Consider the following 13,923-nt stretch of genomic DNA (forward strand, 5'->3'; position numbering starts at 1 on the left):
TAACCCTTCCAAGTTCTTGCTGTGAACTATTTACTCCATCTTCCCCAGATAATTTTTTTTCTTTTCCATCAACCCACTCAAAAAACTTGCATCTCCTGTTAGGGTAAGAAATGAATCTTCTGTTTGAATTTTTTGACGTACTTTAACTCCAAAGAATCAAAGTGTCTCCACAAAAGCAACGAACCCTCCTTTCCTTTTGCTTTAACCATCCACTTTTCCCATCTTCTTTATCATCAATCTACTCGAAGAACTTGCATTTTGGCATCTCCCACAATCAACATACCTTCTTCCATGGCTTGCTACTGCCAAAGAAGACATCACAGCAACTATTAATAGGGACCTAATTGAAAAAAATTGGTGCAAGGACTCAATTAAAAGAAAAAAAGTAAAAGGACCTAATTGAAAATTTTGTAAAACTATAGGGACCAACAGAGTAATTAAACCAATCTTTTAATAATTTGCAATCAATTCATTTCATTTTTTCTTTTTTCGAGGATAAATTTACATATTTAAAATTTTTTCGATGTACGAATGTCCTATCCTATCCATCTAGAAATGTTAGTTCAAACTCTTCGATACTGGATGAAAGATCCACCGCCTTTTTCATTTATTAAGATTGTTTCTTTATGAGCATTGTAATTAGAATAGTCTTATTACTAAAAAAAAAAATCTTATTTTGACTTTTTCAAAAAGTAATCCAAAAATTTTCTTGTTTCTATATAATTTTTATGTAAGTGAACACGAATCCAACTTCCTTTTTTTATGTAAAAAATCCTCTTTTTTACGATTAAACTCTTTTAGCGTTCTTTTTTAGTGAATCTATTTCTATAAAAAAAATAGAGCATTTTGTAGAAGTCTTTTTTTCGAATAATTTTTTGTCTACCTTATCATTTTTCAAGGATCCTTTGATTCATTATGTTAGATATCAAGAAAAATTCATTCTGACTTCAAAGAATGCGCCTTTTTTATGAATAAATGGAGATAGTATCTCATTTATTTTTGGCAATGTTATTTTGATATTTGGTCTCAACCCTGAATGATCCATATAAATAAATTATTTGAGAATTCATTTCATGTTCTTTGGGAGGGCTATCTTTTAAATGTACGGCTAAACTTTTTAGTGGTACGGAGACAAATTCTAGAAAATTCATTTCTAATAGAAATTGTTATGAAAAAACTTGATACAATAGTCCCAATTATTCCCTTAATTAGATCTTTAGCTAAAGCAAAATTTTGTAATATATTAGGACGTCCCATTAGTAAGGCCGTTTGGGTCGATTCATCTAATTTTAATATAATTGACCGGTATTTGCGGATATGCAGAAATCTTTGTCATTATTATAATGGATCCTAAAAAAAAGTTTGTATCGAATAAAATATATAATTTGTCTTTCTTGTATTAAAACTTTGGCTCATAAACATAAGAGGACTTTACGCTCTTTTTTGAAAAGATTAGATTCAGAAGAATTAATAAAAGAATTCTTTACAGAGGAAGAAGAGATTCTTTCTTTGATCTTTCCAAGATCTTCGTCTACTTTGCAGAGGTTATATAGAAGTCGGATTTAATATTTGGATATTCTTTTCAGTAACGATCAAATCAATGTAAATTGATAAATCAAAATCTTCCTTACCTAAAATTTGGATAAAAAAGTGCATTTGTTTTTTATTTCGAATAGTATTCTCTATAGGATTCTGAAATATTTATATAATGCAGTAAGAGGGGAATTTGAGATTCATCAACACTGAGTATTTGACCTTTGGAGAGTATTATTTTAGATAAGTAACTCAGGTTTAGATGTATATATAGGAAAAGCCATGTGCAATAAAAAAGGTAAGCACGACTTGGGGAGAGATTTTTTATTATTTTTCTTTTTAAATTCATTAACAAATCTAATTTCTACTCCATCCGACTAGTTCCGGGTTCGAGTCCCAGGCAACCTATATATATATATATATATATATATATATATATATATATATATATATATATATATATATAAAATGATATCTATATTAATTTTAATTATAAAATCTATAAAAAAATATGTCGAAGTTATATTTATATAACGGTATATGTATATACCAAAGTGAATTCATAATTATTTTCATTCTTTGTTTGTTTTATTAGAGTGGGGTAAAAAAGCCAATTTAGATCAATCTAGATAAATAAAAGCATTTTTAATAGATATATTGATATATATCTTCTTGGTTGACACCAATATATGTCTCGTGTTATATTGTTGAATAACAAGCCCTCAATTATCTAGTTAGAGAGAATTCATGTGCTTGGAAGCCCCTGATAATTAAAAAAATCAAGATTTTACCATGACTACAATTTTAGAGAGACGCGAGAGCGAAAGCCTATGGGGTCGCTTCTGTAACTGGATAACTAGCATTGAAAACTGTCTTTACATTGAATGGTTTGGTATTTTGATGATCCCTACTTTATTGACCGCAACTTCTGTATTTGTTATCGCTTTTATTGCTGCCCCTTCAGTAGATATTGATGGTATTCATGAGCCTGTTTCTGGATCTCTACTTTATGAAAACAATATTATTTCGGGAGCCATTATTCCTACTTCGGCGGCTATAGATTTGCACTTTTACCCGATATTGGAAGCGGTATCTGTTGATGAATGGTTATACAATGGCGGTCTTTATGAACTAATTGTTCTACACTTCTTACTTGGTGTATCTTGTTACATAGGTCGTAAGTGGGAACTTAGTTTTTGTTTGGGTATGCGCCCTTGGATTGCTGTTGCATATTCAGCTCCTGTTGCAGCGGCTACTGCTGTTTTCTTGATCTATCCAATTGGTCAAGGAAGCTTTTCAGATGGTATGCAGCATTGTGCTTGCCGAAGATTTGCTTCGGCGAGCTCGGGGACACGCTTGTCAAATTTTAAAATCTTTTAGGGACCATTTTATTAATAGCAAAAGTCAAGTACCATTTTGTCAGCACTAGAATCTTTCGGGTACCGATTTGGTATTTACCTCTATTTTATTTTTATTATTTAAAAAACATATGTTTAATAATATTTTAAGAGAAAACGTCTTTAAAAGAGCAGAAAAAAGAATCTTATTGATATTTTTCAATAAAATAAGCATTTTAAAATATTTATATATTTTGCAGATATATCGGAGATTCTATCCGATCCGCAAATGTGCAGATTGGATTGGGTCAGATCCAAGCTAAAAAATCGCGGATATTGGATTCGATTCAATCCAATATTTTAGTGCGGATCGGATCAAGATTTTGGCCATATTCGATCCGATCCGATTCGCGTTCATCCCTCTTATTAGTTACAATTTTTTTTTAGTTTTTTCCGCTAATTGATATTTGAAAAAAAAGTTAGTTTTCTAGTTAGCAATAAATATATTGTAATGCTTAGATCGGATAGCACCCCTTATTTCTTTATTTATGTACGAACTTTTAATTATGAAATTGTCTCTCTTTCATCCAAGTTGATAAGGGAGAAAATAAAATGTATTGTGGGCATTCTTGTCATGTGATAAAATTGGCAAAACCAAGTGCATTGATATTATATAGAAGATCAATTTTCCAATAAAAGTTAGGGTTCAACTTTGCAAAAAAGTAAAGCAAATTAACAGATAAGATAGATGATGAGCGGATAATTTATACGTTTTTTTGGCATCGTTTTAAGGTAGTTTTTAGTAGGTTCTAGTTACTTTTTAGTATATTTTTATTAGTTTTTAGAAAAAATTCATATTTCTGGACTTTACTATGAGTTTGTGTATTTTTCTGTGATTTCAGATATTTTCTGGCTGAAATTGAGGGAGCTGAGCAAAAATCTGATTTAGGCTGAAAAAGGACTGCTGATGCTGTTGGATTCTAACCTCCCTGCACTCGGAATGGATTTTTTGGAGCTACAGAAATCCAATTGGCGCGATCTCAATTGGGTTAGAAAGTAGACATCCAGGAATTTTCAACAATATATAATAGTCCATACTTTGCGCGAAGATAGACGACGTAAACTGGCGTTCAACGCCAGTTCCATGTTGTAGTCTGGCGTTCAGCACCAGAAACAGGTTGCAAGTTGGAGTTCAACACCAGAAACAGGTTACAACCTGGCGTTAAACTCTAGAAACAGCCCAGGCACGTGAGAAGCTTAAGTCTCAGCCACAGCACACACCAAGTGGGCCCCAGAAGTAGATTTCTGCACTATCCATCTTAGTTTACTCATTTTCTGTAAACCTAGGTTACTAGTTTAGTATTTAAACAACTTTTAGAGATTTATTTTGCATCTCATGACATTTTTAGATTTGAATTTTATACTCTTTGATGGCATGAGTCTCTAAACTCCATTGTTGGCGGTGAGAAGCTCTGCAGCGTCTCGATGAATTAATGCAATTATTTCTGTTTTCCATTCAAACATGCTTGTTCCTATCTAAGATGTTCATTCGCGCTTCACTATGAAGAAGGTGATGATCCGTGACACTCATCACCTTCCTCAATCCATGAACATGTGCCTGACAACCACCTCCGTTCTACATTAGATTGAATGAGTATCTCTTAGATTCCTTAATCAAAATCTTCGTGGTATAAGCTAGAACATTTTGGCGGCCACTCTTGAGAATCCGGAAAGCCTAAACCTTGTCTATGGTATTCCGAGTAGGATTCAAGGATTGAATGGCTGTGACGAACTTCAAACTCGCGAGTGTTGGGCGTAGTGACAGACGCAAAAGGATCAATGGATCTTATTCCAACATGATCGAGAACCAACAGATGATTAGCCGTGCTGTGACAGAGCATTTGAACCATTTTCACTGAGAGGATGGAAAGTAGCCATTGAAAATGGTGACACCCTACATACAGGTTGCCATGGAAGGAGCCTTGCATTTATGAAAGTGAGGAAGCATTATGTTACAAAAATTCAGAAGACAAAGCATCTCCAAAACTCCAACATATTCACCATTATTGAGTAACAATTACTTATTGCAAACACTTTCACTTTTTACAATTAAATTCAAAGAACCTTATTGGCATCTTGACTAATATTAATAAGATAACCATAGCTTGCTTCATACCAACAATCTCCGTGGGATTGACCCTTACTCACGTAAGGTATTACTTGGACGACCTAGTGCACTTGCTGGTTAGTTGTGCGGATTGCAAAAGTGTGATTGCAATTTCGTGCACCAAGTTTTTGGTGCCGTTGTCGGGAATTGTTCGAGTTTGAACAACTAAAGGTTTATTTTGTTGCTTAGATTAGGAATAATTTATTTTTGTTGCTATAGAGTCATTAAATCTGTGTCCTTTATTTTCTTTTTAAAAAAAATTTTCAAAAATATTATTTTTTCTTATTAATTTTTAATTTTTATGTGAGTTTAGTTTTATACTTTAAGTTTGGTGTCAATTGCATATTTTATTTTTTTTAAATTTTCGAATTTGTGTTCTTTATTCTTCCTTGATCTTCAAGTTGTTCTTGTTTATTTTTCTTGTTTGATATTTGGTTTTTCTTGTTCTGTGTCTTTTCTTGTTTTTCTTGTGCTTTTTCAAAACATTAGTTTTCAAAAAAATTATTTTTAGTTATTAAAAATACCTTTTTAAAACACGTTACATTTATAGCTCAATTGGCTAGAGCATTGGTTTATGTTCTTAGTAATTGTGTATCTTCTTTTTAAAATCTTTTTCAAAAATAATTTTTCTTTGATTGAATCTTGTGCCAAACTTTAAGTTTGGTGTTCTCTTGTTATTTTTCTTTAATTTTCGAAAATTTAATTGTGGTTTTCTAAAAATTTTAAGTTTGGTGTTCTACCTTTTGTTCTTGTTGTTCTTGTGAATCTTCAAAGTGTTCTTGAATCTTCCTTGTGTTTTGATCTTAAAATTTTCAAGTTTGGTGTTCCTTGGTGTTTTTCCTCCAAAATTTTCGAAAACAAGGAGCATTAGATCTAAAAATTTTTAAGTCTTGTGTCTTTTGTGTGTTTTTCTCTTTCATCATAAAATTCAAAAAAAAAATATCTCTTCTAACTAATTTTAAGCCATATTTTCGAATTTTTTTTATAAAAATTCAGATTTTAATTTCAAAATTTTTCAAATCTCATCCTTTTAAGATTTAAAAAAAATAAAAAATTATATCTTTTTCGAAAATATCCTAATCACTTTCTCTCTCCTCACTTTTTCGAAAATCTTCATAAAATATTTTTAAATTCTTTTTTTATTTTCATTTATTTTTATTTTTATTTTCATTTATTTTATCTTATTTTATTATTATTATTTCGAAATTTTTATATATAATAAAATAAAAAAAATAAATTCACATTATCTCCCTTTCTCCATCATGGACCTAAGTGGAAATGAACAGTCCAAAAGGACTCTGGGGTCATATGCTAACCCCACTACTGCTTCATATGGGAGTAGTATATGTATACCCTCCATTGGAGTTAGTAGTTTTGAGTTGAATCCTCAGCTCATTAACATGGTGCAGCAAAGTTGCCAGTATTCTGGTCTTCCACAAGAAGAGCCTACAGAGTTTCTGGCGTAATTTTTACAAATTGCTGACACAGTACATGATAAAGAAGTAGATCAGGATATCTACAGATTATTACTATTTCCATTTGCTGTAAAGGACCAAGCTAAGAGGTGGTTAAATAACCAACCTAAAGACAGCATAAAGACATGGAAACAGTTATCAGAAAAATTTCTGAATCACTATTTTCCTCCAAAACGGATGACACAGCTAAGACTGAGCATCCAAGGCTTCAAACAAGGAGATAATGAATCCTTTTATGATACTTGAGAGAGATACAGAGAGATGCTAAGAAAATGCCCCTCTGAAATATTCTCAGAGTGGGTGAAGTTAGACATCTTTTATTATGGGCTTACAGAGAAAGCTCAAATTTCTCTAGACCACTCAGCTGGTGGATCTATACACATGAGAAAGACAATTGAAGAAGCTCAAGAGCTCATTGATACAGTTGCCAGAAATCAGCATCTGTACCTAAGCAGTGAACCTTTCATCAACGAAGAGGCTAAAACAGTAACTGCTGAACTCAGTCCTACAGAACAAGTTATTGAATTCAATCAGCAACTGGATTTTCGAACAAAACAGCTAGCCGAATTCAAGGAGATACTACAAGAAACAAGAATGGCTAATATGAATATGGAAGTACAGTTGAAGCAAACAAAACAGCAATTATCAAAACAAATAATAGAAGAATGCCAAGCAGTTCAATTAAGAAGTGGGAAAACATTAAATACCTCACTTCAAGATAGCAGGAAGCCAAGAAATGAGCAAACTAACCAAAATCCCTCTGAGGACAGTAAGAGCCCAGAGAGGAATAATTCTGGCGCTCAAACGCCAGAAAATGGGTGAAAAGCTGGTGTTGAACGCCCAAACCATGCTCAGTCCTAGCGTTCAAAGCCAGAAACAGGCAAGGAATTGGTGTTGAACGCCCAAAGGAAGCACAGTTCTGATGTTCAGACGCCAGAAACAGGTAAGGAGTTGGCGTCTAACGCCATTCCAGCTTCCACCCCTAGCATTCAAATGCCAGTGGGAGATCAGACACATACAAGTGCTGATAGCAACCCCTCTAAAAAGACTTCTCAACCCACATCTGTAGGTAATAAACCTGCAGCAACTAAGGTTGAGGAATACAGAGCTAAAATGCCTTATCCTCAGAAACTTCGCTAAGCGGAATAAGATAAGTAATTTGCCCGCTTTGCAGACTATCTCAGGACTTTTGAAATAAAGATTCCGTTTGCAGAGGCACTTGAGCAAATACCCTCTAATGCTATGTTCATGAAAGAAATCTTAAGTCATAAGAAGGACTGGAGAGAAACTGAAAAAGTTTTCCTTACTGAAGAATGCAGTGCAGTCATTCTGAAAAGCTTCTCAGAAAAGCTTAAAGATCCCGGGAGCTTTCTGATACCATGCACATTAGAGGGTACTTGTACCAAGCAAGCTCTATGTGACCTTGGGGCAAGTATCAACCTAATACCTGCATCTACTATCAGAAAGCTTGGTTTGACTGAAGAAGTCAAACCAACCCGGATATGTCTCCAACTTGCTGATGGCTCCATTAAATACCCATCAGGCGTGATTGAAGACATGATTGTCAAGGTTGGGCCATTTGCCTTTCCAACTGACTTTGTGGTGCTGGAAATGGAGGAGCACAAAAGTGCAACTCTCATTCTAGGAAGAACTTTCCTAGCAACTGGACGAACCCTCATTGACGTCCAAAAAGGGGAATTAACCCTGAGAGTCAATGAGGATGAGTTTAAGTTGAATGTTGTCAAAGCTATGCAGCATCCAGACACCCCAGACGACTGCATGAGCATTGATATTATTGACTCTCTGGTAAAAGAGGTCAATATGACTGAGAGCCTCGAATCAGAGCTAGATGATATCTTTAAAGATGCTCAGCCTGATCTGGAGGAACCAGAGAGAATAATAGAACCTCTGAAAATCCCTCAGGAAGAGGAAAAATCTCCTAAACCCGAGCTCAAACCATTACCACCATCTCTGAAATATGTATTTCTGGGAGAAGGTGATACCTTTCCTGTAATCATAAGCTCTACCTTAGAGCCACAGGAAGAGGAAGCACTAATCAAGTGCTAAGGACACACAAGACAGCTCTTGGGTGGTCCATCAGTAATCTTAAGGGCATTAGCCCAGCCAGATGCATGCACAAGATCCTATTAGAAGATGATGCTAAGCCAGTAGTTCAACTACAGAGGCGGCTGAATCTAGCCATGAAGGAGGTGGTGCAGAAGGAGGTCACTAAATTACTAAAGGCTGGAATTATTTATCCTATTTCTAATAGCCCCTGGGTAAGCCCTGTCCAAGTCGTCCCCAAAAAAGGTGGCATGACAGTGGTTCATAATGAAAAGAATGAACTGGTTCCTACAAGAATAGTTACTGGTTGGCGTATGTGTATTGACTACAGAAGACTCAATACAGCCACCAGAAAGGATCATTTTCCTTTACCATTCATAGACCAGATGCTAGAAAGACTAGCAGGTCATGATTACTACTGCTTTTTGGATGGTTATTCAGGTTACAACCAGATTGCAGTAGATCCCCAGGATCAAGAGAAAATAGCATTCACATGTTCATCTGGAGTATTTGCATACAGAAGGATGCCATTTGGCCTGTGTAATGCACCTGCAACCTTTCAAATGTGCATGCTCTCTATTTTCTCTGATATGGTGGAAAAATTTCTAGAAGTCTTCATGGATGACTTTTCAATATTTAGAGACTCATTCAGCTCTTGTCTTGACCATCTAGCACTTGTTCTAAAGAGGTGCCAAGAGACTAACCTGGTTTTAAACTGGGAGAAATGTCACTTTATGGTAACTGAAGGAATTGTCCTTGGGCACAAAATTTCGAACAAGGGAATAGAGGTGGATCAAGCCAAGGTAGATGGTGGGCGAAATTGTGATTTATACTTTCACACAACTCGAATAATATTCCTCGGTAATGGCTCCAAAAACTTGGTGCACAATACCATGGTCTAAAATCAACTTCACAGTCTCGCTCAACTAACCAGCAAGTGCACTGGGTCGTCCAAGTAATACCTTACGTGAGTAAGGGTCGATCCCACGGAGATTGTTGGTATGAAGCAAGCTATGGTTATCTTGTAGATCTCAGTTAGTGAGTGGAATCATAGGGTCAAATGTAATTAAATTGGATAAATAAAATAAATAAAAGGGATAGGAGTACTCATGTAATTCAATGGTGGGAATTTCAGATAAGCGTGTGAAGATGCTGTGCTCCTCTTGAATCTCTGCTTTCCTGTTGCTTTCATCCAATTTTTCTTACTCCTTTCCATAGCAAGTTGTATGTAGGGCATCACCGTTGTCAATGGCTACATCCCATCCTCTCAGTGAAAATGGTCCTCTGCGGCTGTCACTCGCATGGCTAATCATCTGTCGGTTCTCAATCAGGTTGGAATAGAATCCCTTGATTCTTTTGCGTTTGTCATCACGCCCAACCTTCAGGAGTTTGAAGCTCGTCACAGTCATTCAATCCCAGAATCCTACTCGGAATACCATAGACAAGGTTTAGACTTTCCGGATCCTCATGAATGCCGCCATCTATCTAACTTATACCACGAAGATTCTCTTGGGGAATCTAAGAGATATGCGCCCGGCCTAAAGTAGAACGGAAGTGGTTGTCAATCACGCACGTTCATAGGTGAGAATGATGATGAGTGTCACGGATCATCACATTCATCAAAGTTAAGTGTAACGTATATCTTGAAATAGGAATAAATGGAATTGAATAGGATATCATCTTAATGGCATTGAAACTTGAGGTACAGCAGAGCTCCACATCCTTAATCTATGGTGTGCAGAAACTCCACCGTTGAAAATACATAAGTGAAAGGTTCAGGCATGGCCGAGAGGCCAGCCCCCAAGGTCTAAGAACTATGCGTTCAAAAAAGATGTGAATTACATTAGCTAAATGTTCTATTTATAATAAACTAGCTCCTAGGGTTTACATGAGTAAGTAATTGATGCATAAATCCACTTCCGGGGCCCACTTGGTGTATGTTTGGGCTGAGCTTGATCAATCCACGAGCTGAGGCTTCTCTTGGAGTTGAACTCCGAGTTATGACGTGTTTTGGGCGTTCAACTCCGGATCATGACGTTTTTCTGGCGTTTAACTCCAGACAGCAGCATGAACTTGGCGTTCAACGCCAAGTTACGTCGTCAATTTCCGAATAAAGTATGGACTATTATATATTGCTGGAAAGCTCTGGATGTCTACTTTCCAACGCCGTTGAGAGCGCGCCAATTGGAGTTCTGTAGCTCCAGAAAATCCATTTTGAGTGCAGGGAGGTCAGATTCCAACAGCATCAGCAGTCCTTTTGTCAGCCTTTTTCAGAGTTTTGCTCAAATCCCTCAATTTCAGCCAGAAATTACCTGAAATCACAGAAAAACACACAAACTCATAGTAAAGTCCAGAAATGTGAATTTAACATAAAAACTAATGAAAACATCCCTAAAAGTAGCTTGAACTTACTAAAAACTACCTAAAAACAATGCCAAAAAGCGTATAAATTATCCGCTCATCAGTAGAGGTAATTGAAAAATTACCACCACCTGCCAATGTTAAGGCAATTAGAAGCTTTCTGGGGCATGCAGGATTTTATAGGAGGTTTATAAAAGATTTTTCAAAAATTGCAAAACCTCTGAGTAATCTGCTAGCTGCTGACACGCCATTTATCATTGATAAGGAGTGTCTGCAGGCGTTTGAGACTCTGAAAGCTAAGCTGGTCACAGCACCAGTCATCTCTACACCAGACTGGACATTACCATTTGAATTAATGTGTGATGCCAGTGATCATGCCATTGGTGCAGTGTTGGGACAGAGGCATGACAAGCTTCTGCACGTCATTTATTATGCCAGCCGTGTTCTAAATGATGCGCAGAAGAACTACACAACCACAGAAAAGGAATTGCTTGCAGTAGTTTACGCCATTGACAAGTTCAGATCCTATTTAGTAGGATTAAAAGTGATTGTGTACACAGACCATGCTGCTCTTAAATATCTACTCACAAAGTAGGATTCAAAACCCAGGCTTATAAGATGGGTGTTACTTCTGCAAGAGTTTGATATAGAAATAAGAGACAGAAAAGGGACAAAGAACCAAGTAGCAGATCACCTGTCCCGAATAGAACCAGTAGAAGGGACGTCTCTCCCTCTTACTGAGATCTCTGAAACATTTTCGGATGAGCAACTTTTTGCCATTCAGGAAGCACCATGGTTTGCAGAGCTTCGTGATAGTGACTCTGACAAAAAGTTCATTGTTAATGGGCAAAGAGTCAAGCATTATCTTGAAGGCAATTTTGAGCAAGAATGCTCAAAACTGAGACTTAATTAAAGCTCAGTAATAGTCCAGCTAAAGACAATAAAAAAGCGCTTATTGGGAGGCAACTTAATTCTTATTTATCTAATTCTATTTTTATTTCTATTGTTCTTTTATATTTTATAAAGTTCATGATCATGCGGAGTCATAAAACAAATACAAAAATTAAAAACAGAATAAAAAATAGCAGAAGAAACAACACACCCTGGAGGAAGAGCTTACTGGCGTTTAAACCCCAGTAAGGAGCATCTGGCTGGCGTTCAACGCCAGAACAGAGCATAGATATGGCGTTGAACGCCAGAAATATGCAGCAATCTGGCGTTTAAACGCCAGGATTGCACACTGAGGAAAGCTGGCGTTCAACGCCAGAAACATGCTGCAGACTGGCGTTGAACGCCCAAAACAAGCATATAGCTGGAGTTTAACGCCAGAAACAAGCATCAATCTGGCGTTAAACTTCAGCATTGCATGCAGAGGGCGTTTTACACGCCTCATTGATGCAGGGATGTAAATCCTTGACACCTCAGGATATGTGGACCCCACAGGATCTCCACCTACCTTCAAATTCAAGATCTCTTACCCATCCAAACCCACCCTAGATAGTCGAATACACATCCCTCTCCCTCTCCTCCATATCTTCTTCTTCATCTATTCTTCTTCTTTTGCTTGAGGGCGAGCAATATTCTAAGTTTGGTGTGACAAAAGCATAGCTTTTTTGTTTTTCCATAACCATTTATGGCACCTAAGGCCGGAGAAACCTCTAGAAAGTGGAAAGGGAAGACAGAAGCTTCCACCTCTGAGTCATGGGAGATGGAGAGATTCATCTTAAGGGTCCATAGCTCAGTAATAGAGCATTTGACTGCACATCAAGAGAGCCCACTCATGGACCTCAACAAGAGCATGAGGAATTCCCTCATCAAGAAATTTCTGAGATACCTCAAGGGATATATTTTCTTCCACACAACTATTGGAAGCGACTAAGGATAGGAGCACCAAAATCACTAGGGATCATGCAACAGAGGCAAGGAAGAGACATAGAGGAGCTCAAAGAGCACCATTGGTTCTTCAAGAGGAAGACGCCACCCTCACTAAGGTGGACTAATTCCTTAATCTCTTTGCTCTTATTTTTTTGTTTTTCGGTTTTTGAGCTTCATGTTTGTCTATGTTTGTGGCTTTATTACATGATCATTAGTGTTTAGTAACTATGTCTTAAGGCTATGAATAATTCCATGAATCCTTCACCTTTCTTAAATGAAAAAATGTTTTAATACAAAAGAACAAGAAGTACATGAGTTTCAAATTCATCCTTGAAATTAGTTTAATTATATTAATGTGGTGACAATACTTTTTGTTTTCTGAATGAACACTTGAACAGTGCATAATTTTGATCTTGTTGTTTATGAATGTTAAAATTGTTGGCTCTTGAAAGAATGATGAAAAAGAGAAATATTATTGATGATCTGAAAAATAAAAAAAAATTAATTCTTGAAGCAAGAAAAAGCAGTGAAGAACAAAGCTTGCGAAAAAAAATTGGAAAAAAATAGAAAATAGAGAAAGAAAAAGAAAAAAAATGCAAGCAGAAAAAGTCAATAGCCCTTAAAACCAAAAGGCAAGGGTAAAAAGTATCCAAGGCTTTGGGCATCAATGGATAGGAGGGCCCAAGGAAATAAAATTCAAGCCTAAGCGGCTAAATCAAGCTGTCCCTAACCATGTGCTTGTGGCATGCAGGTCCAAGTGAAAAGCTTGAGATTGAGTGGTTAAAGTCGTGATCCAAAGCAAAAAGAGTGTGCTTAAGAACTCTGGACACCTCTAACTGGAGACTTTAGCAAAGCTGAGTCACAATCTGAAAAGGTTCACCCAGTCATGTGTCTGTGGCATTTATATATCCAGTGGTAATACTGGAAAACAAAGTGCTTAGGGCCATGACCAAGACTCATAAAAGTAGCTGTGTTCAAGAATTAACATACTTAACTAGGAAAATCAATACCACTATCTGAACTCTGAGTTTCTATGGATGCCAATCATTCTAAGCTTCAAGGGATAAAGTGAGATGCCAAAACTGTTAAGAATCAAAAAGCTACAAGTCCC

At 36.3% G+C, this 13,923-nt stretch overlaps 1 protein-coding gene and 1 pseudogene across 1 annotated transcript; both read left to right on the forward strand.

The window, feature by feature from the left end:
- The first annotated feature begins 449 nt into the window (after positions 1-449).
- On the forward strand, positions 450-1,611 carry LOC130949323 (maturase K-like; annotated as a pseudogene).
- Positions 1,612-2,325: 714 nt separating this feature from the next.
- On the forward strand, positions 2,326-2,913 carry LOC130949324 (photosystem II protein D1-like). The gene has a single exon (XM_057878076.1). It carries the CDS (start codon positions 2,326-2,328, stop codon positions 2,911-2,913), a length of 588 nt encoding a protein of 195 aa, XP_057734059.1.
- The last annotated feature ends 11,010 nt before the right edge of the window (positions 2,914-13,923 follow it).

The sequence above is a fragment of the Arachis stenosperma genome, chromosome 9 (genome assembly GCF_014773155.1).
Source record: "Arachis stenosperma cultivar V10309 chromosome 9, arast.V10309.gnm1.PFL2, whole genome shotgun sequence".
In the NCBI taxonomy this organism is placed as follows: Eukaryota; Viridiplantae; Streptophyta; class Magnoliopsida; order Fabales; family Fabaceae; genus Arachis; species Arachis stenosperma.